The sequence below is a fragment of the Heptranchias perlo genome, chromosome 30 (assembly GCF_035084215.1).
Source record: "Heptranchias perlo isolate sHepPer1 chromosome 30, sHepPer1.hap1, whole genome shotgun sequence".
In the NCBI taxonomy this organism is placed as follows: domain Eukaryota; kingdom Metazoa; phylum Chordata; class Chondrichthyes; order Hexanchiformes; family Hexanchidae; genus Heptranchias; species Heptranchias perlo.
Window position 1 is genome coordinate 30,110,025 of NC_090354.1, and position 23,585 is coordinate 30,133,609.

General features: G+C 44.6%; 1 protein-coding gene across 1 annotated transcript in view; it reads right to left on the reverse strand.

Moving 5' to 3' along the window:
- Window positions 1-23,585, reverse strand: part of LOC137300081 (solute carrier family 15 member 2-like) — a 147,632-nt gene that overhangs the window by 37,612 nt on the left and 86,435 nt on the right. The window contains exons 18-19 of the mRNA XM_067969176.1: window positions 21,319-21,453; window positions 6,472-6,589 (exon numbers count right to left, since the gene is read on the reverse strand). Of these exons, the coding sequence (XP_067825277.1) occupies window positions 6,472-6,589; window positions 21,319-21,453 (253 nt within the window). The remainder of the gene's footprint in view (window positions 1-6,471; window positions 6,590-21,318; window positions 21,454-23,585) is intronic.

Consider the following 23,585-nt stretch of genomic DNA (forward strand, 5'->3'; position numbering starts at 1 on the left):
TGGGCCACGCCCCCTTCTTACTGTGTCTTACGTGTTTTCTTCTTTTGTGTAATGTATCTGTCTTGTCGTGTGTTTAATTCTGATACTGCTAAATTAAAATTGGAGTTATTGAGGTTAAGTGACCTATTAAATTCTGGTTCTTATAAAGTGTGGGCATGTTAAATTCCAGACATGGGATCTTCAAAAAATTGGCATTTTGAATGTTTATTTTGTGATTGGCTGTGGTTTAAAAAGAGGTTAAAAATTAACGGGATAGATTAAAAAAACTATCTGGTATCACTGTGATAGGAAAAGTCGGAAAGCTGGAACAGCTCAGAGCGTTGATTATAATCACATCCACTAAAAGTATGTGAAAAAATAGTGTGCAAAAATATAGTATAAAGCAATCCACAAATGTGAGAAGTAAAAAATCAGTCAAACCTGTGTGAAGAGAAATTTTGAAGGTGGAAGCTTAATCTCAAAGGGAGAAGGATCAAGTTACTCCTACCACAAGAGCAAGTTAATATTAACCCCTTCCATCCCAAGAAGCCAGACTGTCATGCCAAGAGCAGTTCAAACAGATAGAAATGACCCAGTCGGTTGAGAACTGTCTGAGGCTTGCCCAGAACACAGGTGAACATGAGGTAACAATTGGTATAGGTTATATTAGTAAAATTGTCCCAATCACTCGGAAATGCCAAAGGCTACAATTGACTGAGATATAAGTTTTCACGCTACAGTGAAAAATTGATAAGAAAGGAATGTAAAACAAATCATATGAAAAGGAAGCATAGGTTAGACAATTGGAAGTCCATTACTTGAGCTATGTACTGACACAGGGTACTAAACGCCTATCAGTTTTACCCTGCCACAGTATGATAAGGAAGTTTTGACAAGTTCTGGGGCTATTCAATTTTATTTGAAATTAATAGTAGAATACAAGATCTGACCAAAGAGGGGAGACCTTCCCTGACAAATTATATAACTCGCATTGAGAATGCTAAGAAAACTCAACAATTAGATCAACACCTCCTGACTCAAGTGTTAAAACAAAGAGCGACATGGAATGGAGGTGGACATCATAAAAAGAGATAGGCAAATATGGAGACGTAAAGATCTGTGATAAGTGATATAGCAACTGCCTTTGCCTCAGTTGTTAACACCATTAATTTGACAACATTAGATCAAAAGGTCAGAGATTTAGGGTCTCGCATTATAGATATATTAAAAGATAAATGAAAATACAGATAAGGAATTGTCTGAGGATCAAATGCTGACCATATATTTGCAAAGGATAGCTACAGTGCTAGAAACACATGCCCAAACCATTAATAAATTAATAAAAGAGGAATATAACGTATCTTAGCAGGCGGCTGCTAATGATATCTGCTTAATGTGGTTACATCTTGAAAACACAGAGATTAGGACTTGGAGTTAGAAATTCCAGTCTGCAGCCCTGCGTACATCTGTATGTGGGAGAGACAGTGTTTATTTCAGACAGGCTGCGTGCTTCAGAGAGAGAGAGCGAGAGAGGGACTAGGCAATTTCTCTCTCCTGTTTTGTTTTCTGAATTTGTTTCGGGTAAAGGGATTATTCCTTTGGATAAATAAATAATAAATGAAGATTTGACAAATTAATCACTTGGGCTCTCAAGAAGAGCCGCAATGGATTTTCTGTGTTTCTTTTAAAACAGGTGACCCTGGGTTTTTTTTGGACCACGTGAGTGTTGATGGTGCAGGATTACCAAGAGTAGTTACAAAGTTACGGTGCAACCTTTGCTGGAGAAATTTGGTGCAGGAAACGATCCAGTGGTGTTAAAGATTTAAGACTTTAGCTGCAGACATCAGCGGATACCAAATGTCACAGCGTGGTGATATCAACCTGATTCTCTTCTTTTGAAAACATTTTGATTTGTTTTGTTTTAACCTATTTATTGTCTTCCGAGACAGAGTGCTCAAGGTGGGGAGATATGGGAATTTCTCTAAAGTCATTGAATTGGGCATGATAAAAAATCAATCTGGCATAAATATACAATCTAGTGGAAGTCAGGAAAGTGTAGTTGAGAATAGTAAATTGATAACTTTCTCGTGGAGATATTTGTGTCCTTGCCTATAATGAATAATGAGAAAACTACACTCAATAGCCTGGCCACTACCCTGACATCGGGACCATGCAGGGGGAGATAAGCACTCTAGACACCCCTGATCTTTTTGATAAGATAACCTGAAAACCTAAGAATGGCTACAGTGGACATAAAAGATACAAATGTATGTTGCCATCATCTGAAACGGAGATCAGGATGAAGAACATGATTACAAAGGCCTATGGCCTGGTGAGCTATTGCAACCACTCTTTAAACAAACCAGTTGCTTTTACAGGACTGAATCCTACAGGACATATGATGTGTGCCATGGAAAATGTTCGGAAATACCATGAGGAAGAAGAGACTGGCCAGCAGAAAGTTAATATCCAAGAACACTAAGCTCATTCCTATGAGATGCTGCTAGTATGCGGAGATACATGAAGAAGATACATTGAAGAATGAGTCTCAGACAGGCTCAGTTACTTGACAACAGCACAACAGGAAAATGGTTAATGTGGTCCAGGCGAGTGAGAAATCCTTTTAAACAAGGCACTGACACATGGTCCATAGAGAAACCAACTAATTAATGAAACAGTCAGGAAACACTGGTATCAATCAAAAGGACTGAAATTAAAGTAAAGAGGGACACAGTAATTTGGATTTCCAAAATTCAGGGTTAGGTTCCCATCAGTTAACAATAAAATTGGGAGAAACAATATTTAGAAGATATCCGCACGATGGATACAAAATTACAAGATTATGAGGGGCCCAGATAAAGTAGACAGGAAGTACCTGTTTCCCCTAGCAGAGGGTTCAAGAACTAGAGGACGCAGATTTAAGCTGATTGGCTGGAACAAAATTAAAGGGATGTGTTACTAGACATGCTGTCACTGTGTGTCCACATAGTGTTAGACACAGCCCAGAAGCACAGTGTGGGTTTAATAATACCGGTACCAATCCGGATATTAACTGTACCATGGAGGCCCTAGAGGCGGATCTAAAACCCACTCAAGTGGCATATGCCGGAGAGGGCGAATATTGTGTTACAACTAATTTGAAAACATTTAAATATGCCAACCTAACTTGTGATATTTTAAGTCCAGAATTCTACTCCATTTCTGAAGTCCTGGTTCGGATTGGACCCGAGGAACTGGTAGAGATACACCGGCATAACCTCACCACCTTACAAGTTTCTGAGAATGTCAAAAAGGACTTAAAAGAATATCAGGACACATTTGGGTATCTGACACCCCTGTTGCCTGAATACTTGAAAGCATTGCGAATGGAGATACGCCTCTCCCAGAAGGTTTATTATAACCTACAACAGGACAATAACAACATTAAGCATGACATTGACCAAATTAAAGTCACCACCTGGTGAAATGACCTCTGGAATTTGGGACTGAATATACAGATCCATCTTTGGATTAGATTAATTTCATATGTATTAGTCGTAGTGCAGTTTGTTGTAATGTGCTTCTTGATTTTCATTGCATGTAATAAATGTAAGCAGAGGATGAAGGGTTTGGCAAAGATAGTAAAACAGAGCCTGGGTGAGAATGTCCCCATTGTCTCTGTGATTTCAACTAAGAACACATCTTAATGGTACCGGGAGTAGCACCCGCTGGGGTAAGGTGCATGTAAAAGGGAAGACAATTATAGTTTGATAGGATTATCAGATGCTCTGCCTCTCTTCCACCCGGACTGGTGGCCAACACGAAGGGAACCTGGTTAAGATGAGGTACAGCATCTAACGGGATATTGTAGGGAGAATTTGGATTAAGGGATATAATGGGGAGGGCACCAATTCACAGGTGTAAAATGGTCTGAAAGGTACCATTCAGTCTAGTTAGGCTGGAAACAAAATATAAAGCACCATAGGATATTTGACTATGTTAGCCTTTTCAAATTAACATGAATAGGTTTAGCTGACCAAGGACATTCGCAGCTTACTTGAGAGATGTTTAGAAGGAGTCTGTTCCTGAGAACAGATAAGAGTACAAAGGCGTATTGATGAAACATGTCTGTGTTCTATTGGGACTTCTCTAGTTCAAGGGCTAGTCATATTCATTGTTATAATTCTTATAGTTTATTGCTTACTTAAATGTTGCTGCGCTGCAGAACCTGCAGAACCAGTGAGCACCGTAATAATTGGTTATCATGAAATGATAAAAGGGGGGAATGAGAATCCCTACGTGGTCAGTTTTTGGTAAAATATTAAAATGCCTACGTGGCAAAGAAGCAGAATGCAAAATGGTTAGAAAGGGTTAATTAGTTAGTAACTGAGATTGGTACAGGTGGCCTGGCCTCCTGCTGGGCCATATGTTTGCGTAGTCAGCAGGTTTGCATTGTCTCATCAATGTAGAGTCTTTGATGTGATTCAAGGGCTGGTCTGCATGTCTCCATGTTTATGGCAGATCAATATAGGTAACGAGCTTAGCCAAAGTTGAAAGACATTCCAGGTTGGGAGATAAGGAACAGAAGGAACAGGGAAGAACATTCCAAGTTGGAAGGTGAGGAAGTATCCCCTTTGATGTCTAACAGCAACATGGTCAGCACATGGACGATCTATGATTGGCCGGCAATAATGTAACCTCGCATGGCAACCTGTGCCCGGCTTATGATTGGTGTTGACTCTTGTGTTAATGATGTTCCAACCCCTATCGATCTGTATAAAGGTATGAGTTTTTGTCTTTGTCTTTGTCTCCTTATTCTGTTAGAATCGTTCGGATTCTCTCAGGAATCTGAATTGAAGCTACAGACTAAGACCTGCTATTAAAGTTGTGATGAACTTTAAAATGTATTCGACTTCAGTTTTTACTGAACCAGACTGAGGGGAAAGAATCCGGATCGTCAATGTTACCACTTACTTTTTGGTCTAATGGAATATTTGCAGCAAATATCCAGCCATATCCCCTATGTGACACCAAGGCCTAGATTTTCCTGATCCCACCCTGAAATGGTCGGGAAGAAGAGGGAAAGCTTCCACCTGAACCCCCGACCTTGCCATGACCCCGGCCCAATTTCCCCAGCAGGATTCCCACTAGCAGGCCTGAACGGGGATGAAGGCAATGCTGCAGTGAGACTGCTGCTGCAGTGATGCGAGCAAGATTGAAGGGGTCAAAGGGCCCCAAAGAATGGAGTTGCACAGAGACTGGAGGCCTTGGCCGAGACTGAGACCTGCACCAGGTAAGGGATTGGAGGGAGAGGAGCCCTCTAGTAGGCCCTCTGCCTCTATTTGCCACATGTGGGGCCATTCCCGCTGCTAGACCAGGCCCTCCGCCATGGACTATTTGGTGGTCCTGGAGAGCAGCGGGAACAGTAGTGGACAGGAGGGAAATTGGTCGGGAACACAGGCCATAACCCCTCACTGGCACTTGCATGGGGCAGGCGAGGAAGGAACAGCCAGCGGGAATCCCAGCTGGGGTGGGAGAAATTTAGGTCCCAGCGGTGAGACAGTATCAGGTCTCACCACCCAATATCGACCCAGCAGGGATCAGTGGACATCGATCAGGAAACGGAACCCCGGCTGATTTTACCCTCTCCCTATCCCATGGTGCTGAGGCCAATTATAACCCCCTACCACTGCCCCATAACTCAGGGGGGACCAAGGTTGAAAAGGGTGAAATAAAAGACAAGGTGAATTGGGAAAGTGTGATTAGACGACACCAAGCTTGGATTTGCAAGCCAAATATTGCACGAGGAATGAAATTCTGAGGAAATAAAGAGTTCCACAGTTTTGTGGTATTGAAAAGAATGAGTTTGAGTAGGAGGTACAGTAGGATGTAGGAAGGATTAAGAGTGTGTAGGATAAGGTTCGAAGGAACAACAAACAAGAGTTTATAATCAAATCATAGAACTTTACAGCACAGAAGGAGGCCATTTGGCCCATCGTGCCTGTGCCAGCTCTCTGAAAGAACTCCAATTTAGTCCCATTCCCCTTACCCTTTTGGTTTTATTCTTTTTCAAATATTTATCCACTTCCTTTTTAAAAGCTACTGTGGATAAAGGAGCAATAACTACGATAATAGAGATAATATAGCAGAGATAAGAAAGATCAGACGAGAAACGAGAAAGATCGCTGTAGAAATTGGAGGGTAGAGGTGAGAGTCACCTATTAAATGCTGACCTTTCCCTATATCCTGCCCAGGACTGGTGTTAGAAGAGCCTCCCCAGATACGGGAGCAGTATTTAAGTCTTGGGTGAACTTGGGCTTTATAAAGAGTTGTGTTTATAAAGAGTGTTTCACATGAAGGAGGAAACCGAGCTTCTTTGAAGCAGCTTTAGTGATGGAGGAGGTGTGGGAGTTCCATTCTAGGTCACAGGAGATAGACCAAGAATGACAATTGATGAGCTAGCCCAGTATAATGGGTGGGAATTGTGGACACGGTCCCCTCTGCCATACTTACATTCTTTGTGTTGTTAGCTTGATAGAGAGCAATTGTATAAACACCACCGTCCTTCAGATCAACCTCTCCCTCAACGCGGAAAAAATTAGGCCCAAATCCTGACAGCTGTAAAGAGCACCTGAGGAAAAGGAGCACATAATGCATAGTTACATCAGCGGCTAGGACTGGTAGTGTCCTGAGTGATGGTGGTTTAAGGGCTCTTACTGCACAGCATTGGCACCCATTCAGAGAGGAAAAGGTCACTCGTTTGTGTGTGAGTGTGTACGTGTGGGTGTGGGTATGAGTGTGTGAGTGTTTGTTTTTGAGTGTGTGTGTGGGTGTGGGTATGAGTGTGTGAGTGTTTATTTTTGAGTGTGTGTGTGGGTGTGGGTATGAGTGTGTGAGTGTTTGTTTTTGAGTGTGTGTGTGGGTGTGGGTATGAGTGTGTGAGTGTTTGTTTTTGTGTGTGTGTGTGGGTGTGAGTTGTAAGAATATTAGAAATAGGGAAAAATTGACATCTTTTTCTTAAAGCTACTAGCCATCATGCTCTGCAGGCTGTGCTGCTTTATTTTGCTGAATTGTAAACTGTTAACCTTTGACTAGTGACTGACCCTCCTTGCTAGACAGTGCAGCTATATGATAAAAGAGGAATAATGACCCATAAAAGCAGAACAATAATCCAGAGATAGCAACAAGACCAGGACCTTGACGAGGTAGCTAGACAGTGCTACCTTGCAAATGGGTCTCGTGGTTAAATGAGTAATGTTAAATAAAGCTGACAATCTGGAATTCGTTGAAAAACAACTTCATTAATCTATAAGGGTCTTATCAGTGTTGTTCCATACAGGGTGGGAGTTTACTGCCGGGGGGACATAAAAACCCAACGTCTTTTCAGCTCAGGGCAGAGGAATCAGCGAGGACCACCAGCTGTTGAAAGAACACTTAGCTGTTTGAAGACAACACCGCAGTCAGAAGAACACCTGACTATCAGAAGACTACCTCACTGTGGGAAAACTCAAAAAGACCACGTCGCCAACTTAATTACGACCTCTGCCCAAAGATCAAATGGGGTAATATTGTTTTGATCTTTGTTGCCTAAATATTCAGTACCTTTACATGTTTGATTTGACTATTAATAAATGAAACATTGAATTCCAATTGGCGTCACCTCCGAATCTGTTACAATTTGGCGAGCCAGCCAGGAGGTGACTAATCAATGTTTCATGTTGACATAAAATCAAACGCCTAATGGAAAAAAATTTTAAAATTCGACTGACATTTGATCACAAAAGAAATGAATTGCTCCAATTCCAGAGTGAGGTTTTGTTTAGTATAAGTGATCATGGCAAGTGTCCACGAAATGTTAGAAAAGAAACTGAGAAAGAAACTAAAGGGGTCTGAGGAAACTTTAGAATTAGTCTCCAAAATAGTGGAGAAGGATGAAGCTTATGAGACGGCCATAGAATGGGTCAAGGAGCAAGTTCAAAGTAAGAAGATGAAGGAGTGAGTTGGGAAAAGGACCCTTATGTGGGCGGCCAACTTGTGTGCACTTGAGAGTGAGGAACGTATTAAACAATTAAAAGAGGAAAATAAGAATCAGTTAGAGGAAACTAAGAGACAATCAGGTGAAAAAAACAGGGAAATTATGTACAGTCAGGTGAAATTGAGAGGCTGAAAGAATGTCTGACTGATGTCCTTACGATGCTGGAGCGTTCGCCATTGGTGGCTAAAACTGCGACAGCACAGGGACTACAGAGTCAGAAAATATTACAAGAGAGAGATAGACTTACAGAGAAAAATGTCGAACCTCGCTGACTGTAGAGGGTCTTTAAGGGAGATTATGTGCCAACTCATAAATTCAGTAGACCACACACGGTGTAAGTTAATGATTCGGGAGTTCAGGAGCTGACAAGGGGCTGTTTTGGCTGCTGTAACATGAGGAGTCACGGGAAGAACAGAAGGTCGTAATGACAGGTGTTTCTGATTTCAAAAAATGGGTCACTATGCCGTAGATTGCCGGAGTTATGTAGCGCCCCCTTGGCAGAGAAACAATGAGGGAAATTGGATCATGATTCCCCAAAAACCATGAGGGATGGAACAAAAATTAGATAAATTAATAACCCTCCTGACTGCCCAACAACAGAAACAGACACAATGGAACCAAGAACAGTTGAGAGTTCAGAAAGACAGTACATGTACAATGACCCAAGAAGGTGGTGACGGGGAAGGGTTGGTGGAGGAGGCTGTGAACTATCGCTCCCCAGACAACACAATGACACAAGGAGCCGATGCTGGGAATAAAGCAGATTGTGAAGGCTTAGACGAGGACTGCGAAATCGAAGTCGGAGAAGTCAAAAGAATCATTTAAGTAAACCCTAAGCGTGTTACAGAGTAAAAGGCCAGAAGGGAGAGAAGCAGTCATCGAGGTTCCAGAAAATGAACCGAGAAAGAGACTAGAACTCTCCACTAGCTCCCCAGTGCCCCCTTTCCGTTCACTGTACCCCATCCTTTCACAAACGGAGAAGAAAGAGAACATTTTAAACAGGAGAACCAAGACAAGCCTGAGAAATGGCCTTTCCCACATGAGATTTTAAATCAGTACAAAATTGAGTTAAGTTGGAAACATCAGAGATTGAAAATTCAGATGGGAGATAAAGGATGAATGATTTTAAACAGGGGAAATGGTGAAAAGGGAAGATTCCATCTCTCCCACTGTTACAAGCTACTGCATTTTTCTTTAGTTTTAGTGTACTGTGGGCGCTAAATTGGGCCGAGTAGCGCCCGTTGTTTCGCTACACGGCCTCTCCGAAATCCAAGATGGCGTTTTGGATGTGCACGCACATTTCCAGCGTGACGAGCGCCGTACGCCATCGTAAGAGTTAGCACAGGCGCAGATAGTGAACACTGGCTGCATGTAAAGTAAGGAAAAAATGGAAACAATCAGTGTGCGACGCTGATTTAAAGTGATAGACACCATTTTGTCACTTTATGCTCAACTCAACGCACAGTGTTAACCCCGACCATCTGAACGTGTCTTAGAGTGCCTGGAAGACCCCCCCACCAGCGCTATTTGAAGGTATCATGCAGGATTTACAGGTTAGTGGCTAGATTATTGCTTCTGGCTGCCGATGCATTTATAACTGTTTTTGGAGGTCTCCTAGACTTGAATACTAGGACGAGGGGACATAGCCTAACATTTAGAGCCAGGACGTGCAGGAGTGAAGTTAGGAAATGCTTCTACACTCAAAGGGTGGGAGATGTTTGGAACGCTCTTCTACAGACGGCAGTTGATGTTAGCTCACTTGTGAATTCTAAATCTGAGATTGATAGATTTCTGTGAACCAAGGGTATTAAGGGATATGGGGCTAAGACGGGTATATGGAGTTAGGTCACAGGTCCACCATGATCTCATTGAATGGCAGAACAGGCTCGAGGGGCTAAATGCCTGTGCCACTTGCTGCCTCCTGATATGCGCTACCTTCTCCTGCAAGAAAGCGGGACATGTGTCTGGGTGATGTGCCTGACATGGTTGAATAGCTGCCAGTGTGTGTGGCCTGTGAATTGTGGTTGGGCAGCTTGAAACAGTGGTAATGTGTAAGGGCGGGAGGAAGCATCTGATTGGAAGAGTTGAGTACTGATGGAAAGAGTTTGTTGGTATGTGGGTGATGGGGGTGTAGTGTGTGGTGCAGTTGGTAGGAGACTCCACTTGACAGTTGACCTCACTCACCTTGCCCACTCATGTCAAAGCATTGAACTTCTTCCTGCACTGCATCCATGTTCATGATGCTGTGCGCCTGGCATTGGCTTCGTCCCCTGCTGCCTCCCACTGCCTTTTGGATATATGTCTGGAGGGCCTCTTGCCCCTCACCCCCCCCCCCCAACCCCCGTGGATCTAGGATGTCCCTCCTTCTGTCCACCTCTTGCACCCAAGGCCTCTAGTGCATCAGCAGAGAACCTTGGTGTGCGATCCAGGACAAAGCAGCCCCTCCACCCAAAACATTCACTCCCTTCACCACCGGCGCACTGTGGCTGCAGTGTGTACCATCCACAGGATGCACTGCAGCAACTCGCCAAGGCTTCTTCGACAGCACCTCCCAAACCCACCACCTCTACCACCTAGAAGGACAAGAGCAGCAGGTCCATGGGAACAACACCACCTGCACGTTCCCCTCCAAGTCACACACCATCCCGACTTGGAAATATATTGCCGTTCCTTCATCGTCGCTGGGTCAAAATCCTGGAACTCCCTTCCTAACAGCACTGTGGGAGAACCTTCACCACACGGACTGCAGCGGTTCAAGAAGGCGGCTCACCACCACCTTCTCAAGGGCAATTAGGGATGGGCAATAAATGCTGGCCTCGCCAGCGACGCCCACATCCCATGAACAAATTTTTAAAAACTCTCGCAGGCTTGGTACAAAATCAGATCGGCAGATTGGTGAGGTCTGGCATGCAGATTGGAGGATGTGGGATTTGGTGGTGCGCAACCTTTATTCAATATTTTAACATAATTCATCAGTTTATAAACATAGGGACAGGCGCTGCATCTGTGTCTTACGTGTATGATATCTGATCTCTGTTCATGCAGACAGCAGATTGTTATTTTCAGCAAATAACAGGTACCAGCTCCCTTTAAGAGGTTTCTAAGACAAGACCTCCCTGTAAGAGGTTGAGGCTCCATCTGCTGGTGGAAAGTGTGAATTGCACTCAATCGGCGTGCAAGGCCTGGAATAGAACAATCGTTGGAGGTCAGTTCTCAGGCCGGACAAAACTCTCGTCCTGCCTGCGCAGGGGTCATTGGGCGCGGGGGAATAGCGCATCGTGCTACCCGCGTCCAAAAACGGCCTTATCCACTTTCTCCCCCTGTCTCTTTAAGTGTGTTGCACTCTGCAGCATGGAGGCTGCAGCTTGTTCCATTTCCTCTTCCTTTTAACAAAAGTGAAGCAGAGCTCACCCTTTGTAATCCCGGTCGTTTAATATAAGCATTTCAACCGTTGTGTTCTCTAAGCATAGTACCACTGTTAAGTGTGCTAGAAGTCGTCAAAAGAGTTTGGAGAATTGTTCTACAGTTGCGGGACGATGGCCTATTTTATGTCTGTGAGATTTGAGATCTAAATCCATTGTTTTCAATTTGGCAAAGTTTCTTTAATTGAGTTGAAATCTGCCTGAGTACGGAGCCGCTGTGGTGAAGCTGGCTCCGCCTTCTTTTCAGTCAGCACTGCAAAGAAGTTTTAAAATCGTGTTGCCGCACACGAGTTAGTTCCACATCTGGGCCGACTTTGACCCCGTGGGTCTACAGCTGTCCAAAGTACAGAGCGTCCAAGACCACAGACAGTTGAGACATCAGGTCAAGATTGTGTAGGGTGTTCGACTCCCAGTCTCCAAAGAAACTGAAGGCAGAAGAAATAATTCTGTGTGCTTTTTCCACAGATGAAGCGAGATGGACGTCGTGTTATTAATTACATTTATTATTAGGGAGTATAATATGATAGGGACTTAGAAACTGTAAATTGTGCCATAAGTGAATAATGTCCAATTTATGGTATTGTCATAAATGCCCACAAGAGACATGCAGATAAAATGGGTTCTAGAGGTAGAGAGTGATATGTAACATAGCGGGAGTAGAAACTAGACCAGAGGGCGGCATTTTCCGGACCAGACAATTAGGGCGCTAAATTGGGCCGTGTAGCGCCCATTGTTGGCTGATCCGGCCCTTCACGCCTGGTATCACCAGACGTGAATCGGAAGCCGTGGGAAAGCCGCCCAGGTAAGTTTCAAATTGTTTTAACTATCTACTACTTCAGAAATATAGGACCTTAAGTACCTCAATGAGGTACATTTGGTTCTTTAACTATCATCCCGCCGGCTTTAATTGCCGGTGGGACTTCCGCATTTGTGAGGCGCGCGCGCACAGGTGCGTCTGTGGGGAACCCGGCTTCCTCACCCACTCGGCATTTCCCTGATTTTCACGGCCCCCCCCCCCCGCACCCAAAGCACCCACAATTTCCTTTGAAAATCGGGGCCCGTATGTCTGGTTCGGTGGTTAACATTTTGCTTTACAACAACCAGAATTACTGAATTGGGGCTAAGATATTGGAGCCTGTTATGGCCACGGTGATACAAAAATGGAAGTAAACATTTCCTTCCAAACAGAAAGAGTGGTTGTAAATTTAAGTGTACTTAAACGTGCTATCAGGAACATTAGATGGAGGCAGGGTTACTTAGGACTGACAGGGCAACTTACGAAGTTCCTGATCACACAAGCCCAGGTTACCCCATCCCTCATAGTGTCTACCTGCTGGGTCCACAGGTGGGTCTCCGAGTTAAAACAGAAAGTGCGTCATTCCAAACCATTCCCCTATTGGACTAGGTTGGTTAAATAAGTGAGGGGTTGAAGATTTAGTCTTCTCTCCCTCGAGGTGTGGAATCTGTAAGAATATCGGAAATAGGGAGAAATTGACATCTTTTTCTTAAAGCTACTACCCATCATGCTCTGCAGGCTGTGCGGCTTATTTTGCTGAATTGTAAACTGTTAACCTTTGACTAGCGACCGATCCGTGTCACCCTCCTTACTAGACACGGCAGCTAGGTGATAAAAGAGGAACAATGACCCAAAAAAGTGGAACAATAATCCAGAGATAGCAACAAGACCAGGACCTTGATGAGGTGGCTAGACAGTGCTACCTTGCAAATGGGTCTCGTGGTTAAATGAGTAATGGGAAAACAAGCCGACCATCTGGAATTCTTCAAAAAATAACTCTGTTAATCTATAAGGATCTTATGAGGGTTGTTCCATATATGGTGTGAGCTTCCTGCCGGGGGGATAAAAACCCAACGTCTTTTGAGCTCAAGGCAGAGGAATCAATAACGACCACCAGCTGTCGAAAGAACGTTTAGCTGTCCGAAGATGACACCACAGTCAGAAGGACATTCGACTGTCAGAAGGTTACCTCACTGTGGGAAAACTCGAAACGACCACGTCACCAACTTAATTACAACCTCTGCCCAGAGATCAAATGGGGTTTTGATTTTTGTTGTCTAAATATTTGATACCTCTACACGTTTGATTTGACTATTAATAAATGAAGCATTGAATTCCAACTGGTGTCACCTCCGAATCTGTTACACAGTGTGTGGGTGTGAGTGGGTGTGAGTGTGTGTAGGTGTGAGTGTTTGTGACTGTATATATCTTTTGTGCTCGTATGTCTATTGTTTCTGTATATATGTATGTTTTTGCGTACATTTGTGTTTGTATGTGTGTATATTGTTTGTATATGTTGGTATGTATGTGTTTGTATATGCTTACATGTTTGTCTGTATGTGTACATCTGTGTTTTTGAGTATTACATAGAATTACATAGAAATTATAACACGGAAACAGGCCATTCTGTCCAACCAGTCCGTGTTCCCATCAGTAGCCCTGATCCCATATCCCTTTATCCCCTTTTCCTTCAACCACCTATCTAACCTATTAAATGTTGACATGCTCTTTGCTTCAATCACTGACTCCAATAGTATATTCTACAGCCTCCTATTTTAGTATTGTTAGTAAATGTGGGCACCATTCCCTCTCGGCCTCTATCCAAGTCATTGATAGACACAGTGAACAGAAGTGGCTCCAGAACTGAACCCTGTGACTCACCATTACACATCCAACCACTCTGAGAAACTGCCCTTAACATAGAAACATAGAAAATAGGAGCAGGAGTAGGCCATTCGGCCCTTCGAGCCTGCTCCGCCATTCAATATGATCATGGCTGATCCTCTATCTCAATACCATATTCCCGCTCTCTCCCCATACCTCTTGATGCCTTCTGTGTGTAGAAATCTATCTATCTCTTTCTTAAATATATTCAGTGACTTGGCCTCCACAGCCTTCTGTGGTAGAGAATTCCACAGGTTCACCACCCTCTGAGTGAAGAAATTTCTCCTCATCTCAGTCCTAAATGTCCTACCCCGTATCCTGAGACTATGACCCCTCATTCTGGACCCCCCCCCCAACTCTCTGTTTCCTCTGTCCTAACCAGTTTTTTTTGCTACCCTTCCCCTAATTCCATCCCCTTTAACCTTCTCCAATAGTCCCTTGTGTGGTATCTTGTCAAAGACTTTCTGATAGTCCATGTAAACCACATCCACTGCATTTGGGGGATCCACCATGAATGTTACCTCTTAAATGAACTGGAAAGATGGCCAATTAAAATCTCTCACGTTACTTACCCGTCCTGGAGCCGCCGGGCGCTGAATGTTCCCGATTTTAACCTGTTCAACTGAGAAGATGGCAAGGACACCCGTTCAAAGTCAGCGGGGGCCTTTTTAACATACGCATGTCGGGTCCTGATGACATCATTGGGAACCGACTGCAATTTTAACTGGTTGGCCTGAGTAGGAAATTGCAGTGGTTTCCCGCCAGGTGAAGACAGCAGGGAAGAGGATTGGGGCCCAAAGAGGCCCAAGGAGGTAAGTTGTTTTACTTTCCTTGTGGGGTCAGGAGGAGCAGGAGTGCAGGACTCCTCTGCAGCCGATCCCACCACCTACCTGGTGTCAACGAGCAGCCTGTGCGCCCCGTGATTTTCTGCCAATTTCCTGCTCGGAACAGATGGAAAGCGGCCCGGTGGGATTTAAATGAGGCCCAGGAATTCAAACAGCCCGGGCCTCATTCCTGGTGAAACGGGAGAGTTTCTAACGCATCTCAACACCCACCGCTTAAAATCAGGGCCCCAGTTTAACGTCTGATCTGAAAGTCGACACCTCTGTATATGTATATGTATATCTCTGTATATGTATTTTCCTGTATACAGAATCATAGAATCATAGAAAGGTTACAGCATGGAAGGAGGCCATTTGGCTCATCGAGTCCATGTCGGCTCTATGCAAGAACAATCCAGCTAGTCCCACTCCCCCGCCCTTTCCCCGTAGCCCTGCAAATTTTTTCCTTTCAAGTACTTATCCAGTTCCCTTTTGAAGGCCATGATTGAATCTGCCTCCACCACCCCCTCAGGCAGTGCATTCCAGATCATAACCACTCGCTGTGTAAAAAAGTTTTTCCTCAGGTCACCTTTGGTTCTTTTGCCAATCACCTTAAATCTATGTCCTCTGGTTCTTGACCCTTCTACCAATGGGAACAGTTTCTCTCTATCTACTCTGTCTAGACCCTTCATGATTTTGAATACCTCGATCAAATCTCCTCGCAACCGTCTCTGTTCCAAGGAGAACAACCCCAGCTTCTCCAGTCTATCCACTTAACTAAAGTCCCTCATCCCTGGAATCATTCTAATAAATCCCTTCTGCACCCTCTCTAAGGCCTTCACATCTTTCCTAAAGTGCGGTGCCCAGAACTGGACACAATACTCCAGTTGTGGCCAAAACAGTGTTTTATAAAGGTTCATCATGACTTCCTTACTTTTGTACTCTATGTCTCTATTTATAAAGCCCAGGATCCCGTATACTTTTTTAACCACTTTCTCAACCTGCCCTGCCACCTTCAACGATTTGTGCACATATACCCCCCTATCTCTCTGTTCCTGTACCCCTTTTAGAGTTGTGCCCTCTAGTTTATATTGCCTCTCCTCATTCTTCCTACCGAAATGTATCACTGCGCATTTTTCTGTGTTAAATTTCATCTGCCACGTGTCCGCCCATGCCACCAGCCTGTCTATATCCTCTTGAAGTCTATCACTATCCTCCTCACTGTTCACTACACTTCCAAGTTTTGTTTCATCTGCAAATTTTGAAATTGTGCCTTGTACACCCAATATGTATATCTCTATCTCTGTAGATGTATTTTCTTGTATATAGGAACATTGGAATAGGAGTAGACCGTTCAGCCCCTCGAGCCTGTTCCACTATATATCTATATTTATATCTCTGTATATGTATGTCTCTGTGTACTGCACTGAAGTGTCAGTCTAGATTTTGCAATATGATTATCTCTGTAATAGGACCTCAAACACACAGCCGTCTAACTCAAAAGTGAGAATGCTACCAACTGAGCCAAGCTGACATACAGATATACATATACACATGATGTCTTTGAATAAATGTATTTCTCTGTGTATATTTATACATAGAGATATACATATACACAAAAAATACAATTATTCAAAGACATAACTTTACACGGCGATACACATAAACAGAAAAATACATTTATATGGAGATATACATAGAGAAATATATGTACACAAATAAATATACACAGAGAAAGACATCTATATGCAGAAATAGATTTACAACTGAAGGAAGGTCCCTGGTTTAATCATTGGGAATGGTCCAATTGCTAAGGTTAGGGAGGCAACAGAATCAGCATTAGTGAGGTTAGGACAGGATGGCATCCTGGCCCCAGTGTGAACGGGCAATCTAGGGACAACCTTCTTACAAGTGCCAGAATAACATTCTAACATAGAACTAATGGAGTTCGGGAGTCCCAATCTGGATTTAGTTTTAGGGAATGAAGCTGGGCAGGTGGAAGGAGGATCAGTGGGAGAGCATCTTGGTGGTAGTGATCATAATTCAGTTAGATTTAGCATAATTATGGAAAAGGACAAAGATAGAACAGGAATAAAAGTTCTAAATTGGGGAAAGGCCAATTTTACTAAGCTGAGAAGTGATTTAGCAAAAGTGGACTGGAAACAGCTACTTGAAGGTAAATCAGTGTCAGAGCAGTGGGAGGCATTCAAGAGGGAGATTCAAGGGGTTCAGAGTAAACATGTTCCCACAAAGAAAAAGGGTGGGACTGACAAATCTAGAGCCCCCTGGGTGATAAGGAGCATACAGGGTAAGATAAGGCAAAAAAAGGGAAGCTTATGTCAGACACCGAGAGCTCAATACTGCAGAAAGCCTAGAGGAGTATAGAAAGTGCAGGGGTGAAATTAAAAAGGAAATTAGGAAAGCAAAGAGAGGGCATGAAAAAATACTGGCAAGTAAAATTAAGGAAAACCGAAAAATGTTTTATAAATACATAAAGAGCAAGAGGATAACTAAGGAAAGAGTAGGGCCTATTAGAGACCAAAAAGCTAACCTATGCATGGAGGTGGAAGATGTGGGTATGGTTCTGAATGAATACTTTGCATCTGTCTTCACAAAAGAGGGGGACGATGCAGAGATTGTAGTTAAGGAGGAGGAGTGTGAAATATTGGATGGGACAAAAATAGTGAGAGAAAGAGGGTGAAGTATTAAGGGGATTAGCATCTTTGAAAGTAGATAAATTGCCAGGTCCGGATGAAATGTATCCCAGGCTGTTAAGAGAAGAAAGGGAGGAAATAGCAGAGGCTCTGACCATCATTTTCCAATCCTCCCTGGTTATAGACATGGTGCCGGAAAATTGGAGGACTGCTAACGTTGTACCGTTGTTTAAAAAGGGAGAAAGAGATAGACCGAATAATTATAGGCCAGTTAGTCTGACCTCAGTGCTGGGCAAATTATTGGAATCAATTCTGAGGGGCAGCATAAATCGTCATTTAGAAAGGCACGGATTAATCAACGACAATCAGCATGGATTTGTTAAGGAAAGGTCATGTCTGACTAACCTGATTGAATTTTTTGAGGAGGTAACAAGGAGGGTCGATGGGGGTACCGCGTTTGATGTAGTCTACATGGATTTTAGCAAGGCTTTGACAAGGTCCTACATGCTAGACTGGTCAAAAAAGTAAAAACCCATGGAATCCAAAATTCGTTCAGTGGCAGGAAGCAAAGGGTAATGGTCGTCAGGTGATATTGTGACTGGAAGGCTCCAGTGGGGTTCTGCAAGACTCAGTACTCGGTCCCTTGCTTTTTGTGGTATATATTAATGATTTGGACTTGAATGTGGGGGGCTTGATCAAGAAGTTTGCAGATGATACAAAAATTGGCCATGTGGTTGATGGTAAGGAGGAAAGCTGTAGACTGCAGGAAGATATCAATGGACTGGTCAGGTGGGCAGAAAAGTGGCAAATGGAATTCAATCCAGAAAAATGTGAGGTAATGCATTTGGGGAGGGCAAATAAGGCATGGGAGTACACAATAAATGGGAGGATACTGAGAGGTGTAGAGGATCAAAAGGACCTTGGAGTGCATGTCCACAGATCACTGAAGGTAGCAGGATAGGTAGATAAGGTGGTTAGGTGGTTAAAAAGGCATTTCCTTTTTAAGCCGAGACGTAGAATATAAGAGCAGGGAGGTTATGCTCGAACTGTATAAAACACTAGTTAGGCCACAGCTTGAGTTCTGCGTACAGTTCTGGTCACCACATTACAGGAAAGATGTGATTGCACTAGAGAGGGTACAGAGGAGATTTACGAGGATGCTGTCATGGCTGGAGAATTTTAGCTGTGAGAAAAGATTGGATAGGCTGGGGTTGTTTTCTTTGGAACAAAGGAGGCTGATGGGAGATTTAATTGAGGTGTATAAAATTATGACGGGACTAGATAGAGTGGATAGAGAGGACCTATTTCCCTTAGCAGAGGGGTCAGTGACCAGAGGGCATAGATTCAAAGTAATTGATAGATGGATTAGAGGGGAGCTGAGGAGAAATGTTTTCACCCAGAGGGTGGTGGGGGTCTGGAACTCACTGCCTGAAAGGGTGGTAGAGGCAGAAACCCTCAACTCATTTAAAAAGTACCTGGATGTGCACTTGAGGTGCTGAAACCTACAGGGCTACGGACCAAGTGCTGGAAAGTGAGATCAAGCAGGATAGCTCTTTTCGTCCAGCACAGACTCGATGGGCCGAATAGCCTCCTTCTGTGCCGTAACTTTCTATGATTCTGTGGGGGAAAAATTGTTTCAGGCTCCGTTCTGGGCGATGGTAACACGATGCGCCAACACCCCATGCCCAACGGACCCTGGGCAGGCAGGACGCAAGTTTCGGCCCACCCGAGGACTCACCTGAAATCGGCACTTTCCACCACCAGAGGGAGCTCCATCTCTTAAAGGGAGAATGTTTCTTAGAAATCTCTTAAAGGGAGCTGGTACCTGTTATTTGCTGAAAATAACAGTCTACTGTCTGCATGGAGTCTGAACAGAGATCAGACATCGCACACGTAAAACACAGATACAGGTCCCATCGCTATGTTTACACACTGATGAGTTATGTTAAAACATTGAATAAATGTTGCGCACTACTAAATCCCACATCCTCCAATCTGCACACCAGACCTCACCAATCTGACGATCTGAGTTGGTACCAGGCCTGTGAGAGTGCATGCACCAAGGTTCTCTGCTGATGCACTAGAGACCTTGGGTGCAAGAGGTGGACAGAAGGAGGGACATCTTATATTCACAGTGGGGGGTGGGGGTGGGCCAAGAGGCCCTCCAGACAAATACTCAAAAAGCAGTGGGAGGCAGCGGGAGACAAAGTCAATGCCAGGAGCACAGCATCATGAACATGGATGCAGTGCAGGAAGAAGTTCAATGCTTTGACATGAGTGGGCAAGGTGAGTGAGGTCAACTGTCAAGTGGCGTCTCCTACCAACTGCACCACGCACTACACCCCCATCACCCACATACCAACAAACTCTTTCCATCAGTACTCAACTCTTCCAATCAGATGCTTCCTCTCACCCTTACACATTACCACTGTTTCAAACCGCCCATCCACAACTCACAGGCCATACACACTGGCAGCTATTCAACCATGACAGGCACATCACCCAGACACACGTCCCGCTTTTTTGCAGGAGAAGGTGGCGCATATCAAGAGGCAGCAAGTGGCAGTGGCATTTAGCCCCTGGAGCCTGTTCCATCATTCAGTGAGATCACGGTGGACCTGTGCCCTAACTCCATATACCCGCCTTAGCCCCATAAGCCTTAATACCCTTGGTTCACAGAAATCTATCAATCTCAGATTTAACATTCGCAAGTGAGCTAGCATCAACTGCCGTCTGCAGAAGAGCGTTCCAAACTTCTCCCACCCTTTGTGTGTAGAAGCATTTCCCAACTTCACTCCTGCACGTCCTGGCTCTAAATGTTAGGCTATGTCCCCGCGTCCTAGTATTCAAGTCTAGGAGACCTTCAAAAACAGTTACAAATGTCTCGGCAGCCAGAGACAATAATCCAGCCACTAACCTGTAAATCCTACATGGTCCCTTTAAATAGCGCCGGTGGGGGGTCCTCCAGGCACTCTAAGACATGTTCAGATGGTCGGGGTTAGAACTATGCGTTGAGTTGAGTGTTAAGTCCCAAAATGATGTCTATCACTTTAAATCAGCGTTGCACACTGATTGAAGCCATTTTCTCCCTACTTTACATGATTCCAGCGTTCGTTATCTGCGCCTGCGCTAACTCCTATACCAAGATGGCGTCTGGCGCACGTCACACAGGAAACGTGCGTTGGATGTCGGCGAGGCCGTGTAGCACCGAAACACCGGGCGCTACATGGCCCAATTTAGCGCCCTAAGATTCTGTAATTCCAGTGAGCATGATATGATCACATTTCAGACTTGCCAGTCAGCAACAAGTAGGAGCAGAGGCATTAACAGGGCAACATTCAAAGCAGTGAGCAGCAAACTAACTAATTGGGAAATATTAATGACAGATACCGCATTTGAGGAAACATGGAACAATTTTAAAACAATATTGTTGGTATCAAGAAACTATTATAAACTAAACAGTCCCCTAATATGAACAATTAAAATGAGAATGAGAGAAAAACAAGCTACACAAAACTTGCAGGATAAAAGACGGAGAACTCTGGGAGGAGTGTAGGAAACGGAGAATCCAGGTTACAGAAAATGTTCCAGGGAAAAAGGCCCAGGATATGAGGACAGCAAAAGATTTAAACTAAGACTGAGACCTTCTTCCAGTGTCAGACACGATACGAGTGGTTGTAGAGAGGGAGTTAGAATTGAAAATCAGGTAAAACTAACTCCCCGGGTGTGTGGATCACGTGTATCTCACCTGCCAAGTTCTACAGGTACGTAGGGCGATGGGACTGAAGGCCTCACATCCAGATCTTGAACAGCGTCTGCTTTGCATGTCAGTCTCAGAGTTCTGTTGCTGCTGGGAGCTGGTGTTTCCAACACGGGAAAGATCCTGCAGAAGACACATTCCATTAACGACGACCCTCATAAACAGGGCACTCCTTCGGGTGTAATCAACAAGTTGAGAGCGAGCTGCTCTCAATGCTGCCGCCCATCACAATGAACGCACTGAAGGTAAATTAGTTAGCGCCCCAAACCGGGCACTGATGACGGCAGCACCACAACGGTGAGGTCCAGGGATTGACTTTCATTCGTCCTTGGGCCTTATCATCATAACTCAGGCGGGCTGCGGGCACCAATCAGGCGCCCCGAGGTAGCTTGCCTGTAGCTCCGAGGCCCACAGGCAAGTCCAAGGAGTGGGCGGCGAGGCGATCATGAGAGGGGGGGCAAAGGTGGGTTGACAGTGGCCCGCAGTTGTTTTGTGGAACCAGGAGAAGCAATCCTGCTCCTTCTGACTCCACAAAAAACACAATTTAGTGAAATCTTGGGGCCTTGTTATTGAGTGGCCTCCAGTGGTTCCTTTAAGGACAGCAGCTCAAGACCCAAAAATACTGGTCGGAGCTCGCACATCGAAGGCTCCAACTAGTCGAAAAGACTTTTGAAGACTGAAATAGGTGCAGGAGCCTCAATACAATATTGCTCATTTCAGGCAGCCACCAGGGCCGCCTAAAAAAGGCCCCAACCAATTTCACAGTGGCCCAAATGCCCGTTAAATCGGGCGCGAGCCTCGGCCCCGTTAAATTGGTTATTGTTGCCCCCGTTTTACGCCGGTAAAACAGGGGCAACAATATTAAATTTAGGCCCCATAAAGCTCCTCACTGGAGTGTCTTCAGACTCGTCACCTTGTCAGCAGGGACCTGTAGTGATGCTGTGGGCCCAGGAATTTTTTTCTCACCTCTCTGACAACACTGAGTCTTGTTTATGCAATAAAAACAAGGAATCCGCCCGGTTGGATGCACAGTGCTACAGGAGGCCAAACTTTCAACACCTCGCATACTGAGAAATAACTGGGAATATTCAAAATCTTAGGATTTATTAAATTGCACTTGAACACGGATTTGAGGACAGCACATTCTCTGGATGCAGTGCTTGAAGGTTAAGAAAGGGAATCGAGTCTCAATTCAAAATATGACTGCTCGAGTGCATCCAGCTACACTGCGCATTGTTCCACTGCATCCAGCTACACTGCGCATTGTTCCACTGCATCCAGCTACACTGCGCATTGTTCCACTACATCCAGCTACACTGCGCATTGTTCCACTGCATCCAGCTACACTGCGCATTGTTCCACTGCATCCAGCTACACTGCGCATTGTTCCACTGCATCCAGCTACACTGCACATTGTTCCACTGCATCCAGCTACACTGCACATTGTTCCACTACATCCAGCTACACTGCGCATTGTTCCACTGCATCCAGCTACACTGCGCATTGTTCCACTGCATCCAGCTACACTGCACATTGTTCCACTGCATCCAGCTACACTGCACATTGTTCCACTGCATCCAGCTACACTGCACATTGTTCCACTGCATCCAGCTACACTGCACATTGTTCCACTACATCCAGCTACACTGCACATTGTTCCACTACATCCAGCTACACTGCGCATTGTTCCACTGCATCCAGCTACACTGCACATTGTTCCACTGCATCCAGCTACACTGCACATTGTTCCACTGCATCCAGCTACACTGCGCATTGTTCCACTACATCCAGCTACACTGCACATTGTTCCACTACATCTAGCTACACTGCACATTGTTCCACTGCATCCAGCTACACTGCACATTGTTCCACTGCATCCAGCTACACTGCGCATTGTTCCACTGCATCCAGCTACACTGCGCATTGTTCCACTGCATCCAGCTACACTGCGCATTGTTCCACTACATCCAGCTACACTGCACATTGTTCCACTACATCCAGCTACACTGCACATTGTTCCACTGCATCCACTATCCTGTGCATTGCTCCAGTTGCATCATTATCCTGTGTATTGCTCCAGTCCATCCAGTTACCCTGAGCATTGCTCCAGTGTATCCACTATCCTGTGCATTGTTCCAGTGATTTCTGCTGCTCGTTGCATTGCAACAATAGATGTAACTATTCTGTGCAATGCCCAAGTGAATGCAGAAGCTCTGGCCAATATCCCAATACATGTAGATGCCCTCTGCAATGCC